The sequence below is a fragment of the Sphaerodactylus townsendi genome, linkage group LG06, assembly GCF_021028975.2.
Source record: "Sphaerodactylus townsendi isolate TG3544 linkage group LG06, MPM_Stown_v2.3, whole genome shotgun sequence".
NCBI classification, from domain to species: domain Eukaryota; kingdom Metazoa; phylum Chordata; class Lepidosauria; order Squamata; family Sphaerodactylidae; genus Sphaerodactylus; species Sphaerodactylus townsendi.
The window spans coordinates 88013514-88031976 of record NC_059430.1 but is presented as its reverse complement, the minus strand read 5'-3'; the positions used below and the strand labels follow the sequence as shown (position 1 = coordinate 88031976).

The 18463-nt window shown below is 46.3% G+C and overlaps 1 protein-coding gene across 5 annotated transcripts in view; it reads right to left on the bottom strand.

Moving 5' to 3' along the window:
* PHTF2 (putative homeodomain transcription factor 2) overlaps positions 1-18463 on the bottom strand; it is a 100931-nt gene that overhangs the window by 39483 nt on the left and 42985 nt on the right. For 3 of the 5 annotated variants that reach the window (XM_048499460.1, XM_048499461.1, XM_048499458.1), the window contains exons 3-4: positions 5207-5263; positions 4457-4507 (exon numbers count right to left, since the gene is read on the bottom strand). In XM_048499460.1, coding sequence (XP_048355417.1) covers positions 4457-4507; positions 5207-5263 — 108 coding nt within the window. The remainder of the gene's footprint in view (positions 1-4456; positions 4508-5206; positions 5264-18463) is intronic. The other 2 variants (XM_048499462.1, XM_048499459.1) reach the window with 1 other exon arrangement.

Below are 18463 nucleotides of genomic sequence, written 5' to 3'. Positions count from 1 at the left end.
TGGAGTTTTGGACTGGGGTGTGACCAATGTGCGGATGACACCCAGATCGTGTTCATGATGGAAGGCCACCCGTCTTCAGTCCCTGGAGCTCTCCAGTGTTGTTTAGAGGCGGTCACCGGTTGGTTGAGAGAAAATTGGCTGAAGCTGAATCCAGCAAAGGTCCTGTGGTAGGGTCGCGGTGAGAGGCTGGCGGACTTTTGCCTGCCTATGCTAGATGGCGAGGCTTTACATCTAGCCTCGACTGTTTGCAGCCTGGGTGTGATTATGGACCCAATGTTATCGCTGGAGGCCCAGGTCACCCAGACATACCTCTCCTGCTCTGACCTAGCCACAGTGATCCATGCAACGGTCACTTCTAGGCTGGATTATTGTAACTCGCTCTGTGCTGGCCTGCCTTTAGCTGTGATCGGAAGCTTAAGCTCGTACAACATGCAGCAGCCAGGCCACTGGAGTGTCCAGCCGGGACTGGATTACTCCGGTCCTGTATCATCTTCACTAGCTGCCGATCAAGTTCCGGATCATGTTCAAAGTGATCTTGGCCCTGTGAGTGGTCTTGGCCCTGCATATCTGAGGGACCGCATCTCCCCGTATTGCCCTACCAGGTCCCTCCATTTCTCGGAGGAGTACCTGTTAGAGGTCCCTGACCCCAAAACCATCCAGCTGGCCTCTACGAGGGCCAGGGCTTTTATGGCCCTGGCCCCCATTTGGTGGAACAGGCTTCCTAAGGAAGTTAGGGCCCTGCGAGATCTGCAAAATTTCTGCAGGGCCTGTAAAACAGCCCTGTTCACCCAAGCTTTTCCACCTGGCCAGCCGAGGTGATGCTGTGTTCCATCTATTGCCTTGGCCTCTCATGGGTGCAGTGGGTGGGGGTGGGTTGTTTATTTATTTTATTTATTTATTATTTCATTTTTATACCGCCCTCCCCCGAAGGGCTCAGGGCGGTGTACAACACCAACAAACAAATAAAACAAAGATACAAAGTTAAGACTTAAAATGCATCATTCAGTTATCAAACCCAATCAAGTTTAAAATAGATGGCATCCGACTATTAAAACTCCTCTTAAGAGAAGGACAGTGGGTCTTAGAGTGTTTCTCGGGAAGTTTCGGGCACCCACATCAGCAGCTGGTCTCCCCAAAGGCCCGGTGGAATAGCTCAGTCTTACAGGCCCTGCAGAACTCATCAAGGTCCTGCAGGGCCCGGACAGCTGGAGGGAGAGCATTCCACCAGGCAGGGGCCAGAGCCGTAAAAGCCCTGGCCCTGGTGGAGGCCAGCCGCATCATGGAGGGGGCGGGGATCACCAGCAGCAGACTTGGCCTCCGCAGAACGCAGGGACCGACGTGGGACATATGGGGCCAGACGGTCTCGTAGGTACGAGGGTCCCAGGCCGCGCAAGGCCTTAAAGGTTAAAACCAATACCTTGAAGACGATCCGGAACTCAACTGGGAGCCAGTGCAGGCGACGCAGCACAGGCATAATATGGTCTCTAAAGGCACCGCCCTTAAGCAAGCGCGCCGCCGCATGCTGGACCAATTTTAATTTCTGGATCAGCCACAAGGGAAGGCCCGCGTAGAGCGAGTTGCAATAGTCTAATCTGGAGGTGACCGTTGCATGGATTCAGCTTTAGCCTGCTCTGCTTCAACCAACCAGCAACCGCCTCCAAACAATGCTGCAGAGCTGCAGGGGCGGTGACGGTTTCCCCCTCCATCGACAGAATGAGCTGGGTGTCATCAGCATACTGATGACAGACCAGCCCAAAGCTCCGTACCAGCTGAGCAAGGGGTCGCATATAGATGTTAAATAACAGCGGGGACCACAGCGCTCCCTGGGGTACAATCGGCATGTAAAGCCCAGGCACCTTCCGGGAGGCCTTGTCCCCGGCACCTACACTTGCTGACTCTGGTCCCGGAGAAACGAGGCAATCCATTGAAGGACAGTGCCCCGCACCCCGGAAGCGGCCAGGCGGTGGGTCAAAAGGTCGTGAGGTCGACCACATCAAATGCTGCGGTAAGATTTAATAATACCAGCAGCACTGATCCGCCTCAGTCAAGCTGCATACGGAGCGTGTCTGTGACGGCGACGAGAACAGTCTCCGTCCCATGCCCAGCACGGAAGCCGGACTGGAAGGGATCGAAGACCAATGCGTCCTCCGAAAACCCTGAAGCTGCTCCAACACCACTCTCTCAATTACCTTCCCCAGAAACGAAAGATTCGAAACGGGGCGGTAATTGGCCGGATCACTAGGATCTAATGACGGTCTTTTTAAGAGTGGGCGGACCACTGCCTCCTTCAACCCACCAGGAAAGATGTTGCCATCTTTTTATTACTGTTTTAAAATCTGTTGCTGAGCCACTAAATTGTTTTATTCGATGTTGTGATTTTTAGTTATGATATGTTGGTTGTAAGCCACTCTGAGCCCTTCGGGGAGTGTGGACTATAAATGTGAAGTAATAAACAAACAAACTGGAAGGAGGCAGTGTTCCTTGCACAATGAGTCTGGAAGATAGTCTGGGGAAAAGCAGTAATCATTTCTGTGCACCAGTTTTGGGCACCACAATATAAGAAGGATGTAAACAAGCTGGAACATGTTCAGAACAGGTAATGACGATGATGAGGGACCTCAAGATCAAGCCAAGTGTGTAACAGACTTCCCTCTGTGATACACCTCTGAAGATGCCAGCCACAGATGCAGGCGAAACGTTAGGAACAAGATCCACCAGACCACAGCCACACAGCCTGGAAAACCCATCAGAACCAGTTGAATCCGGCAGTGAAAGCCTTCAACAATATTTTGCTCTGGTGTCATTTGGCAGGGCACAACTTGGAGGATCATTGTAGTACAGTAGCAGATGGCATAGGTCTTCTTGTTGAATCCAGCACAGGATGAGCATTAATCTGCTGTTTCCTTAATTTAACACAATCTGCTTGTATTATTTTTTGCCATATGAAGTGTGAGGGCAGTAGAAGAATAAATCTTTCTCTCCAAGGTATCCAACTTCCTCCCTTCTTTATCAAATAGTCAAGTATGGGCCCCAGAACGATGCCTCAAAGGAATGACCCCAGTGACCAGCAAATTAGTCACAGAGTGGGGAAAAAAGAAATTTGCACCCTTCTTCCCTTACTTGATACATAGCCTGTAGTTTCCCAGTAGAAGGGGACACTGAGGCAGGTTTGGCCCACACATCTAGCAATATCTAGCAGAACCTGAAACATAAATAATGTTAATGGACCTGTGGAAGCAGAGTAGATAAACTTTGAGGATCTGAACTTGCTGTTACGGATCCAAGCACACAATATCTAATTCCAGGGATTTTGCCGCACAAATTAATTATTCCATATAGAGGCACAGATTTTCAGTGGGAGAAATAGAGCCTGAATCTCTGGCTGCCTCATCTGGAGATAGTTCCAATCGGGCATCAAAGCCCACTTCAGAGGTTAAGATGGATTCCTCTGAATCCTAAGCCTCTGCCTCCAGTTCTGATGGATGATGAAGAAATTACATCAGTAGCTGAGACAAGAATGGCTTTAGTGCAGAAAGAGCTCAGTTGGAACTGACCACTGCTGCAGATGCTGAAGAGGGAAGCTAGAATCATGTAGTGTATTCTTTCCAAGTTAAGTTGGGAGGCCACTATCTCTCATGGGATAGGGAAAACATGGACCCAGAGATAGGTGTCAATTGAAGCCAAAGGGGAAGCTGGATCCAACGAAGCTGACTTCTCTGCTGTAGGCTGAGAAAGTCCATTCAACAGCAGCTGGATCTCTACCATCTCATCAGAGGACTCCAGGCTAGTTACCAGTGTAGGAGGTGGCAAAGGAGAACTAGGCAGAGCAGGTTGAGCAATGGCAACCTTCTATGGTGAGGAGAGCTTCAAGTCACATCCTTCAAGTCACATCCTTATGCTAAATTTGCACTTGAACATTTTAGATGGCAGATCCAAAGATCTGCCTTGAAAACCTTGAGAAACCTTGAAACCCTTGAAAACTTTGAGAAAAATCCTCTATGTGGCTGGCCTGTGCTTGCATGGTCCCAAGAGGGATTGCACAGAAGCTGCGAAGGTAAACCTAAGTGACTGAGGAAGGAATGGTTTAGCAGTTGCATTTGCCACTTGTTTCCCTGCATGGGTACAACTATAACAAAGGTAGGCAGCAAATTACAGGGACAGTTTTTCAGTAAAGACTCCAGCTAGTTTAAGTGCTTTGTCAAACCAGCCATTAGGCTCCCAGCCATCCATTCACATGCTGTACTAGCAGAGGTTGTATTGAATAGATTTTGTGCTAAAAATGGTACCTAGAGAGCTAAAATTTTAGCACTGCTTCCAGAAAAACTAAAATACATTTTGAAGCTGCATTTCAAGACAATGATCTATGAAAATAAGGTATCATAACCATAACACATAATCAAACATCCAAATGTCATGCTTTCTCTTCAAGAACACCCATTCTGTAGTGCCAACTTACATTTTCATGAGTTTTTAGAAATGTGCAGCTCCTGTGTCTAAGCTTTTGAAACTAAATAGAGAAGTAATTCTGAGGCGTTTAGAAAGGAGTACCTAACTTATCACATACTGATGTGATTTTGTTAGTCACACTAAAATGCAGACACAGTTAATCTACGAAAGCAATTTTGCATAACACAAATTGCCATTAAGTACTTACCAATTTAATAAACTGTTTTAAACAATGACAAAATGAAAAAGGAGGAAAAGTAAACTAGAACTATAAAGGTAGCCATGTAAAAGTCAAAATATATGGCAATCTATTCTACAATAATGGTACGGTATGTGTCAAGCATAGTTTCATGTAATGCTAACTAAAAACAAAACCATATATTATTATAGAGGGGACCCAAAGATAATACAGCTTCCTGAGTATGTATACAAGTCCACATCCATATTAGACTGGCAATAAGTTTAGAATCAAGCAACACACAAAATACTTCCCAGCTTTCCCAAAAGAAAGATATTCTGGCCCTGACATAAAGTCTTCATGTCCCATCCTGCCCTCACCCCACTTAATCTTGAAACAACTAATAGAAGTTAAGAATTGGATTTAAATTAGGAAAATACTAATGATCTTTAAATATAATAAGTACAATAATTATACAATGTATCACTACTGTGAGATAAATGACAAACTATTTAAGCATTTAAACAAACATTCTTCAGACAAAATTATGTCAAACAGGTTTGTTAAGATAAGAAGACTTACCTTAATTTCTTTTTGTTCTACAGATTTTTCCCATATTTGCTGGTCATAAGCCCCAATCTAAATAGGAAACATGAAGGTCTGAATTAAAATGAGATTATTCAGCACAATTATATAGAGTAGTTTTTTACAGTAAAAAAATATGGCATATTGAAATAAAAACAAAAAGGCACTTACATCAGTCTTGCAAAAATAAAAAACCTCTACCAACCAATAAAACTAATGGATTGGGTGATTAATATTTGGTTGATCAATTTCAAAATGGTTAGCAATAACCACATTTTAGTGAAGTATTTTTATAACTATCATGTTTGTCAATTGTTTCCACAGAATCACATACTTTAGCCTCTATTGTGCAATAGAATTTAGCTGCATAGATAGGACAAAAATGCATAATACATTAAAATATGGAAATCTGGCAAACTTACTTTTTCAACAACTGTTTGAGACATTTAAAGAAATAAGAGCAAACAATTCTAGACCAATATTCTAATGTTGTCATCAAATCTGAAACCCTAAGCTGAGTACTGTAAGTCTTGCTAAAATCAGTGGAACATACTTCCAAGTAAACATTAACAGGATCAGGCTAGAGATCAACAAATAAGAACCACAATTAGCCATACCCAAAAATAGATAGGTCTGTCATAAACACAGTTTGCTAATTGATATTACACAGGACTTTTAGGTTTAAGAGAGATATTTTAATAACACCTGATCAAACAAATAATGTATGGGCCCAAGTATTCAGAGATTTCTACAGCAAATTAATTGCAGAATGCTGTCAAGATTAAATATTTACTGCTTGGAACACTTTGTGGAGTGCTCCTACAGATTCAAGCATGTTAATACTTCAAGCCAGGAGCTATATAACATTCTAGAAATTGTTCTACTACCAGACTATACTCCATTTGTTCATTTGTTACATAGATAAACAAGTAAACAATAATGATTTAATCTGTATGTTCTCATAAGACCTCTTATCAAAGAAATGAGGTCCTCTGAATACCAAAGATTAGATGAAAAGGAGCTTTGCGCTTTTAGTTGTATTGATTCACTTAAAGTAAAACCTAAATGGTAAAAATATATCCTAAACTGCCTTACAATATTATTGTAAGGATGCCCAAAAGAAGGCAGAACACAGACAGAAGGAAACATTTTCAATAGTCAGACTTCCATGCAAAATGGAAGTCATACCACCCAAATGTATAACACAAACACGTCTGGTTATTTGAACAATATTATTTATGTCTTATGTTTTGTGCTCTGTGTGATTGATTGTAATGATCTCTGGCATATAAATAGGGTTGTACTTACCTCAAGTGGTTGTTCGCCAAGTGGCCTTCTGTGCAGGCATACATGGGACTGTGCTCATGCATGCCAGCTGCAGAGAGTTCTCCAACCTTCTAGAGCTTTTCAAGCTGCCAGAGCACTCCCTTCCATCCAGAGAAAGAATTTCCCACACAAATTGATACAGACAGGAGAGGGGGAAGCGTTCCTCCCTCAGTCTTTACTTCACCACTGTGAGACAGACTAGTTCTTGACCCAGAGCAGCCCACAGTGGGAATAGGAAGTAGGGATGTGTGCCTGCACATACGACCACTCAATGAACAATGGTTACAGTTAAGTGCAATCTGTTTTCATCACTGTGGCTTTTGTGCAGTTCCACATGGGTGAATAGCAAACACACTTACCATGGAGGAGAGTGTGGGCTGATCATCAGAAAAGTGATTGAAACCACAGTTGCCACTTTCCTGAAATCCACACTATCAATGCAGTGCTTCATGAACATGGATAGTGTTGACCACGTGGCTACCTTGCAGATGTCAACAAGAGAGACTGCTGAAAGTCGCTGAAGGAGCCTGAGCACTGGTTGAGTGAGATTTAATCAGAAACGGGCACAGAATGTCTGTCATGTTAAATGCCAATTTGATTGCAGCTACCATCCAGCAAGATAGTGACTGAGAGGATGCCACTCTACTCTTACTGCAGCCCAGGTACCATTACCAATGTCCACAAGCCCCTGGAGAATTGTGAAGCCAATGAGGTCCATACTGACACTATACAAAACTTTCAGAATTGGCTGGCTTTGGATCAGAATTGGCATTGGCTTTGGATCCAAAGAACTATGGTCTTTTCCACACAATCAAAATAAGAAGCCCTGTCTCAGACGGGAAAAAAAAATCAGAGGAGACAGGTATACACACAATATGACAATTGGATACACTTCTCATATTGTGTTCAAGACTTTGAAGACACCTCATCAGATTTTTTTTTTAAAAAACCAGAAAATTATATACTGCCTGAGTCTGCAGGAAATGCTGAGTTGAATCATATCCTTTTTAAGCTAAAAAGGCAGCCAGCAGTGATGCCTTCAGAGCAAATGTCCTGGGGCTTGGCAAATGGCTGGTGGCACGGAAGAGTTAACTGGCAGAAAATGGCTGGTGTGAGGAAGAGAGAAACCAAAAATGAAAACTGTGATTGGGCAGGAGAAATAAGCCATCTTTTGAACTTATCCGTTCCATGGTCTCTATTGAGGTAAGTTTGGGGGGAGGGAGCAAGGGAACTAAGGTGTCTGGAAGGAAACCTACTGATAAAGCTCGGCTGATGCTGGATCTGGTACTGAAGATGATGGAACCAAGGCCAAGGATGAAGACAGACCTTCAAAAACCTTGTCATCAAAGAAGCTTGCCACTCTGGGACCCAGAGATGGTGAGGGTATCCTGAGGTCAGGGTCCTGTTCCAGAACAACACTCGGAGCCAGAAGAAAATGCTTGGATAAAACAGCCTCTCTTCAAGGCAGCAAAGAGAAGTCTGAGAGAGGAGTGTTCCCCCTTTTCATGTCATGTGCCAGTTTGGGCGACAAACACTGGGTCTGGACAGGAGGGGGAGAAGCACTGCTGCAACTAAGAATACTCCAAAGCGGAAGAATTCCTCTCTGCAGCTGGCCTGCATGTGTGAAGTCCTATGTGTGCCCGTACAGAAATCACAGTCATGAATAATGAATGCTACCTGTGCCAACACAAATATTATTAGGAAGCTGATATACTTAGACTCATTTCCACCATAAAAGCATAGTCATAGCTACATTTCCTTAAAATCCTACAGAATTTTATGTCTCAGACTGCCAAGTAAATCTAGTTTGGGCAAATAGATTCTGTCTGTTTAAATTCCATTTGCAGATTTAGTTACAGACGCTTACTGTAACTCCATCACGAGAAAAAGCCATTTCTGTCTGCCAAGTCTGTAAATAGAACTAGAGGTTTTGTATAGTAGGACCTGATTTACCCAAAGGTTAGAACCACCCTCCAGCTGTTGTACAATATGGCAGGAATGTAAGGAAATCATTATTTTTACTTGTATCTGTAGTAAGTGTTTCTGTTCAGTTTTAATGGAAAGCTGCTATAAAGTTATTTGTTTGCATTTAACTCTCTTTGCCCATGTGAACTGTTTATCAGCTGACATACAATGGCCATGAATTTTCTGCAGGGATTCTTCTGTGATTCAAACTCATATATCAAGTAATTAGTCCAGGATTTATTGTACAAATAAAAATAAGAATATAAATATTTAATTCTTGTTGCTAGGATTTTAAGATTTCCATTACAGGCAGGGAAACTTTTTAAAAAACCCAACCTAATGCAAAACTACACATAAAGCTGCCTTGTATTGAATTAGAGTGTCAGCTCATCAAGGTCAGTATATAGTCTATATTCAGACTGGCCACAGCTCTACAGAGTCTCAGGTAGAGGTTTTTCACAACACAAACTGCCAGGTCCTTTTTAAACTAGAGAAGCTGGGGATTGAACCAGGAATATTCTGCATGTAAAGCGGTCCATTTGTACTTACCGTGAAGGGGCCTTCTACTGACGGTAAGGAGGACGCCTTTATGGGTGTTTTCCAACCGGAACTCAGGGATGCAGGATCTCAAAAGACTTGTCACTTCCTGTGATCCGATTGGATGCCTAGTTCCTCAGTAGATGCCTGTCCAAGCAGTAATGGCACTCCCTTCTCAAGAAAAAACAGCAGGAAGTGCTCCACAAGAGGAAGTAACAAGAACAGGAATAATGATAACAGTAACAGAAACAGTAACATTAACTATAAACAGAGCGAGGTATATTTGCCCTAATGCTAGGTAAATTTCTGTATGCATGAGTGTCTGTCCGTGTTCAGGAGGAGCGTGTGGAAGGCATCGGGGATTAAAAACGATCCGGGGAGTCCTCCTTACTGTCAGTAGAAGGCCCCTTCACGGTAAGTACCAATGGACCGTTCTACTGGCGGAGGAGGACGCCTTTGTGGGACCTCCCATAGCAGTGTCCCTCAACGGGTGGGTCAGGATCAATCCCCGATGATGTGTTCCAGCACTCTTCTGCCGAAGGTGGCCTCTGAAGCTGCTATGGTGTGAATTTTATAGTGTCTAATGAATGAGGACACTGAGGACCAGGTGGCTGCTCGGCATATGTCCTGGACCGACACTTGACTTCTCAGTGCCGCGTTGGTGGAGGCACTCCTTATGGAATGGGCCGTGATCCCATGTGGCACAGGTTGATTAGTGGCCTTGTAGGCTTCGATAATGCATGCTTTGATGGAGCGATTGATTGCTGCCTTAGACATTTGCTGTCCTAGATTGAGGGGCGCAACGTTGATGAAGAGGTTACTAGATTTGCGAATAGGTTCAGTTCTAATTAAAAATGCTTTTAGGGATCGTCTGATGTCCAGATTGTGCCAGAGTCTTTCTTTAGGATGTGATGGGTTGGGACAAAAGTTGGGAACAACTATGTCCTGGTTGAGGTGAAACTTGATTTGACTTTGGGAACAAAGGTTGGGTCTAAACAAAGCACCACTCTGTCTTTATGGAAAATGAAAAAGTCTTTGTTGACTGACAGCGCATGCAGCTCTGAAACGAGTCTGGCCGAGGTAATTGCCAGAAGGAACAAGGTCTTCATCCTAAGCCACTTAAGGTAGATGGTTTGTACCGATTCGAAAGGGGATTTGGTGAGAGCTGACAACACTAAGTGTAGCCTCCAAGTGGAAAATCGATGGTTTACTGGAGGTTGAAGCTGTTTAACTCCTTTCAGGAATCTGAGGACGTCCGGGTGTCTAGAGGCCGGGATCCCCTGAAAGCGGGGCCAAATGGATGTAAGAGCTGCCACCTGGCGGCGTAAGGTGGTACTGCGTAAGCCTTGAGCGAACCCTTCCTGCAAGAACTGAAGGATTTGGGGAATCTCAGGTGCCTCTGGATTTATGGATCATCTCTTGCACCATCTGGCGAAGGCTTTCCAAGTACAGTTATATATTTTATTGGTGGAGGATCTGCGAGAGGCCAGGAGGGTATCAGTTACTTGGTCTGAATAGCGTTTTTGTTTCAGCAGTCTCCGTTCAACAGCCATACGGTTAAGTTGAACCACTGTGGGCTTGGATGGAATACTGGTCCCTGGGTCAGCATGTCGTGAGGAGTTGGGAGTGTGAAGCCTGGGGTCACTGCAAGGTCCAGAATGGAAGAAAGCCATGGACGACGTGGCCAGAAGGGGGCCACCAGGATGACGAGGGCTTTCTCCGAGAGAATCTTCCGAAGCACCTTGGGAATGATCGGTGTTGGAGGGAATGCGTACAGCAAGGTCTTGGGCCATGGAATTGTGAGGGCATCCACCCCTGATCCTGTTGGGTGGTAGAACCTTGAAATGAAGTTTGGGATCTGGTGGTTGGAGGCCGAGGCGAACAGATCCAGTTGAGGTTTGCCAAACCTCTGAGAAATCAACTCGAAGATGTAGGGATTGAGTTGCCATTCCGCTTCTTCCACTGTCTGCCAGCTCAGCCAGTCTGCTGTGGTGTTGAGTCGTCCCTGGATATGTTCTGCTGCTATTGAGAGCAGATGTTTTTCTGACCATGATAGAATGCTTATGGCTTCCTTGTGTAGATGGGACGACCTGGAGCCTCCTTGGTTGTTCAAGTATGCCTTGGCTGACACGTTGTCTGTGAGGATGAGGATGTGGGATCCCCTGATCACTGGCAGAAAGTGTTGCAAGGCAAGGAAGATGGCCCTGGTCTCCAGGATATTGATGGGGAGGGATTTTTGTTCTGGAGTCCATTGACCCTGAATGAATTGACTCTGCACCGTGGCTCCCCATCCCTGGAGGCTGGCAACCATGAAGACTTCTACCCGGTGGAGATGTAGGTAGACCTTTCCCTTCTCCAGGTTGTGGCGTCTTGTCCACCATTTGAGGCTGGCTTTGAGATGGAGCGGTAAGGTCAGGGATCGGTACCTCTTCCTCATGATCTGATACTGGAAGGGTTGTAGAAACGTTTGGAGTGGGCGGGCGTGGAGCATATCAAATACAGACACCATGAGTCCCAGTAGGCTGGCAAGCTGCAGCAGTGATGTCCTCTTGATCGAGATGTTGTGTTTCACTGATGACTGAATCTTGGAGATCTTGGATGCAGGTACGAACAGAGCATTCTTGGTTGTGTCGATGATGGCACCCAGATGTTCCATCCTCTGGGATGGGATGGTGTTGCTTTTGGTGGAGTTGATCAAAAACCCGTGTTGTTGGAGGACTTCCTGGGTCCTGGTAACATCTGTTCGTGCCTGATGTGCGGATTTGGACCTGACCAGGATGTCGTCTAGATATGGGTGTGTGTGAATGGCCTCTTGTGGTAGGAGAGTGATGGGGGCCAGGAGGATTTTTGAGAAAACTCTCGGGGCCGTGGAGAGCCCTAAGGGTAGAGCTCTGAACTGATATTGTTCTTCTCCGATGGCGAATCAAAGGAACTTCCGGTGGGATGGATGGATTGGGACGTGCAGGTAGGCCTCTGTCAGGTCAAGGGAGGTGAGGAACTCCCCCGGTCGAAGGTTTTCTACGATTGATCGTAGGGTCTCCATGCGGAAGTGTTGCAGCTTGATATGTTGGTTGATGAATCTCAGGTTTAGGATTGCTCTCCAGTCGCCATTTCTTTTGGGAACTGTAAAGAAGTGAGAAAACACTCCAGAGGACCTTTTCGAAGGGGGGACTAGTTCAATGGCTTTGATTTGGAGTAGATGCTGGATGGCCCGGCGAGTCCTATCGGCCTTGGTGAAACTCGAGCTGGGTGGGAAGGAACGGAATCTTGGCTTGGGGATTTGTTTGAATTCTATTATGTAACCCGGTTGAACGATGTCTCTGGTCCAGTTGTCCACATGGTCGCTTGACCAAGAGGTCTTGAACAGTTGTAGGAGACCACCGACTGGGGCCGAATAGTCAGGACTTGTTGCTGTTGTTGTTGTTTCTGTCGTTTCCAAAGAACTTGCCTGACTTGGGTTGTGAATGAAAGGACTGGTTGTTATTATTGTTGGGTCTCCTGCGAAAACTCTGCGAAAACATTGTCTACCATCCCGAGGGGCTCTGGGAAGGGTCCTATGGGAGCGAAAAGTTGAGTTGGATTTGGAGTTGGAGTTGGAATGATCCATTCTAAAGTATTTGGGCATGGTCTTCTTGTTTCCTTTGGTTTCCACCAAGATCTTGTCAAGCTCTTGCCCGAAGAGCGTTCCCCCCTGGAAAAGGAATCCGGCTACCAGTTGCTTGGAGTGGAAGTCGGCCTGCCAGGATCTAAGCCAGGCGAGACGTCTGGAGACCGAGGCGGTGGCAATGGTTCTGGAGATAGCAAGGAGGGCATCCAAGTTAGAATCTGCTAGGAAGGAAACGGTAAGAAGAACCCTCTCTAAGCCCTCCCTAATGCCTTGGGCTGAGGCTGGGATCATGTCCAAGAGTCTGCACAGCCAGACAATCCCGCCTCTGGCCATCGTTGCAGAAGAGGCTGAAATCTTGAAGGCCGTGGCCAGGATCTAATGCAGCCTTTTAAGGACAATGTCCATGCGTTTATCCAGGGAATCCTTGATGTTGCCGTCGCCATCCTTGGAGACTAGGCCCCCAGATTGCAGAGCAGCCACAGGGGCATCTACTAGTGGGATCGCCAGGAGGCGTTGTATGTAATCTGGAACTGCGTAAAGCTTCTTGAAGCTAGAGGGAAATGTCTTGCTGGCAGCAGGGTTGGACCATTCTTTCTTGGCGCATCTCTCAAAATATTCAGGGAGGGGTAGACATTCCTTACTCTGTTCCTCTTGAGGGAAGATTTCCCTCTTTCCTTTGGGGCATCCTTTGATTGGTTTGGCTGAGGGGTTGGAAGCTGCAGCTGGGTCCACTGCGTCCTCTGCATCCTTCAAATCCAGTGCTGAAATAGCTTTGGAGATCAATAGAGATATGTCTTCCACTTTGAAGAATCTATGGACTTGTTCTGTGGGGGTGGGAGTGGTCTCCTCTGGTTCAGAGAAGTGATCAGAGGCTTCGCATTCTCCCTCACTAATGGTCTCCTCCCCCGGGAATGTAAGGGGCCCCTTAAAGTGACTGGACCTGTGCCTGGGGGTACTGGGGGGAGGAGGGGATGAAGAGGAAGATGGTGATCTGGCACGCCTGTGGTATTCCCTGTGATAGGTCCTGATTTCCTCCCTCATGGACTTTCTAAATAAGTCCACTAACTGTTGGGAAGAGGCCTCTTGCCATCCCCCTTGCAAGAGGGGATCAAAGGATGAGGCTTGGGTAGATGCCTCCCCCCCACCGCCGTGATCTTGCCTGTACTGATGATCATCTGCAGCATTTTCTGGTTCTGGCCCGGTGCCCTCCACAACCCCTTCTGGGGTGCTGGCAATGCTCTGGGCCAGCTCCGGGCTTCCTGTGTTGTCCTCCGCCCTGCCCTGGGAGCCTGGTCGAGGAGAGCTGTCTGCGCGGGCCTCTCCTGCCGTTTGCGGCTGGCTAACACCCTCCGCGCCCGTGCAGGTGGAGCTGGTGAGCCGCGTGCTGCCTTCCCCGCTGCTTTTTGTTTTCGCCGGCCGCGTGTCTCCTGCGCGCGCCTTCTTTTTTGCCGGCTCTTTCGTTTTCGCGTCTGCCACTCGTTGTGGCAACGGGCTGTTTTGTCTTGGCTCCGTCGTGTGGGTTTTGCAGGCGGAGTGAGTCCTCTCTGCTGAGGACCTTGCAAAGACCTCCCGAGGAGGCGAAAAGTGGCAGGCGTCCACCTGCCCGGAGTTTTAGGCGGGCTTAGGCAGGTGGGGGGGAAGGGAGGGGAAGCCCCGGCTTGCACCAAGGGCTCCCTCTCTGAAGAGTAAGGCAGGTAGACAAACGAAGGTGAAACAGGAGCAAGGATAGAGAGGAGGAAGAAGAAAAAAGGGCAAAAAGGTTCCAAGTGAGAGGAGCTCACTCAGAGTGCTGCTCTCCCTGCTAGGCAGGAAAAACTACTGAGGAACTAGGCATCCAATCGGATCACAGGAATTTTGAGATCCTGCCTCCCTGAGTTCTGGTTGGAAAACACCCACAAAGGCGTCCTCCTCCGCCAGTAGAACAGAGGCTCCTCCGCTGAGTCACAGCACCTTTCCTGACAGCATTATGTTCATCACACTGTATAAAATTAACAAAACAAACAAACCAGTAACCTAATACCCTGATGAAATATAAAAAAATAAATCAAGGGCTGTTCAAACAGTACAAGGACATCACAACCTCAGTCACTCCTTCCTCTCCGCCCCATCTTGAGTGAACTAAAAAAACAAACCAAGAAAATATTGCATTTATTTGAATATTCAAAGTTGGATCCAATCAGTTTTTTCAGTTGGTGAAGAATGAAGGAATTATGTTTTTCTGACCACTCAAAAACTCAGTCTCTAACCTTGCAAAATAGAGATACCCAAACTTCAGATTTTCACTTCCACCAATAAGTGGAAGTAACATAAATGCAGAAACCCTAGGTCCACTTGTGATTTTTTTTTTTACATTGTGTCCCTCTGCCATGATTTACAACAACCATCTGTGTGCCCTGTACTACTCCTAATCTTACTAGGTAGAATGCCAAAGAAAATATTGCCTAAGCATACCCTGTCAGAAGTTCTGCAGGTAGCCTGGCTCCTTCATCCAGGTAAGTGAGGATAAGGGAAGGGATACAAATGTCCTCAGAGAAATACTGAGAAAACAATAATACAAAAACAGGGCTAAAAATACTTTCATGGGACTTGGGGAAGTAACTGGAAGATAGACACCAGTCCTTATTTAGAACTTAACTAATAAGTTTCAGCTTTCATGTCAAAATATAAAAATGGAAAACATGACAGCAATTCTAAAGAGCACACAGGAAAGCCAGAGCAGCAATTTCTTCTGACAGAATGATTAAGTCTATTTTCCAGGCCCAGTTCCAGGACTTGGTGAGTATCAGGAATGAGACAACCTCAAACTATTTGACACAGCCTCTGTGTTACCAGACCAACTCATAGTGGGAGGGGCTCTGTTTTAGGAACGGTATCTCCACCCATCCTGCCAACCATTGGGGTGCCTAGCAGTACCTTGCCAAAATGGGGAGCCTATTTTCTGCATTGGCTAGTGCATCCACAAGAACTCAGTACAATCTTGTCTGGACTCGCCCATATCCTCCTTGCAAAATACTTGTCACACACCCTTCCTAAAGGGATTAAGAGAACACAATGCCTCTGTCTTAGAAGCTGTCTCTTCCCATTTCCAGCCCTGGACTATCCACCTCATGAAGACTTATTAATGTATATGCCCCAATTAATGCAGTGTTGCACTAGTCCCATACTTCTTCCTTTGTCTAATCTCCATTTCTTCTCACTTCCAGGCACTCCCAAGCTTGAGCCATCAAATCATTAGATCAACACTTAAGGTTGATGACTGTCTCTTATCTTTCCCCAGAAAGGCAGGATTCTCCCTTGCCTGGGAGATAAGGATCACTCTGAATAACCCTGAGGGCCCCTTTTTCTCTAAAAGAAGTCTCCTCTCTCAGTAGCCAATGTTCAGTTTCTCTGGACGGTTCTTTGTCTGTTGATATTGTTTCACAGCACATTGTTCCTTCTTCAGGAAGAGTCAGCATGGTGTAGTGGTTAAGAGCAGGTGGATTCTAATCTGGAGAACTGGGTTTGATTCCCCACTCCCGCACCTGAGTAGCAGAGGCTTATCTGGTGAACCAGATGTGTTTCCGCACTCCTACATTCCTGCTGGGTGACCTTGGGCTAGTTACAGTTCTTCGGAACTCTCTCAGCCCCAACTACCTCACAGGTGTCTGTGGGGAGAGGAGGGGAAAGGAGCTTGTCAGCCACCTTGAGTCTCCTCCTCCTTCTACCAGAGCTAAACACAGGGTGCTCAGCTCAGTTCATTGGACCATGCCTGGCTCTGGTCATGGCCAGCGGACTTTCGTTCAAAGCAACTGGTCTTGGGGTATTCATTCCAAGGGGGCATCTCTTTGGCCAAGAACTTGACCAGGTCCTGTTGGAAACCCAGGACAAGAATAAGGAATTGCCCAAGTCCCTTACATAAGATTACTCCATTCAGGGTCCCAGACCCATATCTACCTTTAGGTCCCACAAGACACTCCCCAGACCTTCAAAGGACAGTAGATGCTGGCAGGCTCAACAGGGTGTTAGCAAATATACGGTCAACTTCAATAGTTCCTTTCGTCCCAACTCCAAACCAGACAAATCTTTCCGGCCAGACAGACCCACCAAGCAATGACTGCCAGATGCCCCCGGTTGGAGGTCACCTACAGTTATTCCAGCATCAATGGTCAGGCAACCACGTGGACCAATGGTCATAAGAGATCATCCGATCTGGGTACCTCATAGAATTCACTTGCCTTCTTCCTGACGCTCACAGTTTCCCAGTAAACTCTAGCCGTATCAAAGCCAAGAGAACCCACCTGGCGGTACAACACCTCCTCAGTATCAGAGCAATAGAGCCAGTGCCCGCATCACAGTGATCCTCAGAGATGTTCTCTCATTTTTTCACTGTGTCAAAGTGCAACTGGGATTGGCGGGGCAAGCTGAACCTCAAATTCATCAACCACCACATCAAGTTACACCATTTCCGCATGGACACTTTCCGGTCAATTGAAGAAACACTTCGCCCAGGCAACTTCTTAACATCTCTGGACTTGACCAAGGCAAACCATCCACCTTAAGTGGCTCTGGATGAAGACCTCATTTCTACTAGCCATTACCTCAGCTAGAAGAGTTTCAGAGATTCATGCACTCTTGGTGAACTCGGAGTTCTGCACCTTCCACAAAGACAGGGTGGTTCTATGCCTCGACCCAACCTTCATGCCAAAAGTGTGTTCCAGATTCCACCTAACACAACAGATTATGGTTTCCTCATTCTGTTCCAGTCCAACACATCCAATCGAATGGTTGTGGCACAACCTGGATGCTAGGAGAGCCCTGAGGCATACAAGGAGCAGCAGTGGCGTAGTGGTTAAGAGCAGGTGTACTCTGATCTGGAGGAACCGGGTTTAATTCCCTGCTCTGCCGTATGAGCTGTGGAGGCTTATCTGGGGAATTCAGATTAGCTTGTGCACTCCAACACATGCCAACTGGGTGACCTTGGGCTAGTCATAGCTCTTCTGAGCTCTCTTAGTCCCACCTACCTCACAGGGTGCTTGTTGTGAAGGGGGAAGGGAAAGGAGTTTGTAAGCCTCTTTGAGTCTCCTATAGGAAACTCCTTTAGGAGACTAAATCCAACTGTTGTTCTTGGATTTTCAAAAAAAAATAATGCATGCTGCTAATCTAGAATATGAATGGATTAACAAATTGACTATTGGAATGAGAGATTCCAGGGGAAGACCCTGGTCCAGACAGTTACTGGAATCTTGCAAAAATCTTTGCATAGTGACAGTATATATTATCCCCTTTCTTCTTGTGATATGGGTAAAAACTTCCACCTCCCAAAAAGCCCCACTGGTTAACAATGGACCACACCTCTTCTGATAAAGCTAAAATCGCCTCGGGTGTTTGTATAAGTTGTTATAATGAGAATTTTAAACTGGTTCTACTGTTTTTATTGGAATTATTGGAATTGATGTACACCGCCCTGAGCCCTTTGGGGGAGGGTAGTATAAAAGCGGAAGGAAGGAAGGAAGGAAGGAAGGAAGGAAGGAAGGAAGGAAGGAAGGAAGGAAGGAAGGAAGGAAGGAAGGAAGGAAGGAAGGAAGGAAGGAAGGAAGGAAGGAAAGGAAAGGAAAGGAAGGGAGGGAGGGAGGGAGGAAGGAAGGGAGGCAGGCAGGCAGGAAGGAAGGAAGGAAGGAAGGCAGGCAGGAAGGCAGGAAGGCAGGCAGGCAGGCAGGCAGGGAGGGAGGGAGGGAGGAAGGAAGGGAGGCAGGCAGGCAGGAAGGGAGGGAGGGAAAAATAAAAAAGAACCAAACAGCAAATTGAACAGAAATACAAACCTCAAGAATGATAAGTCATAC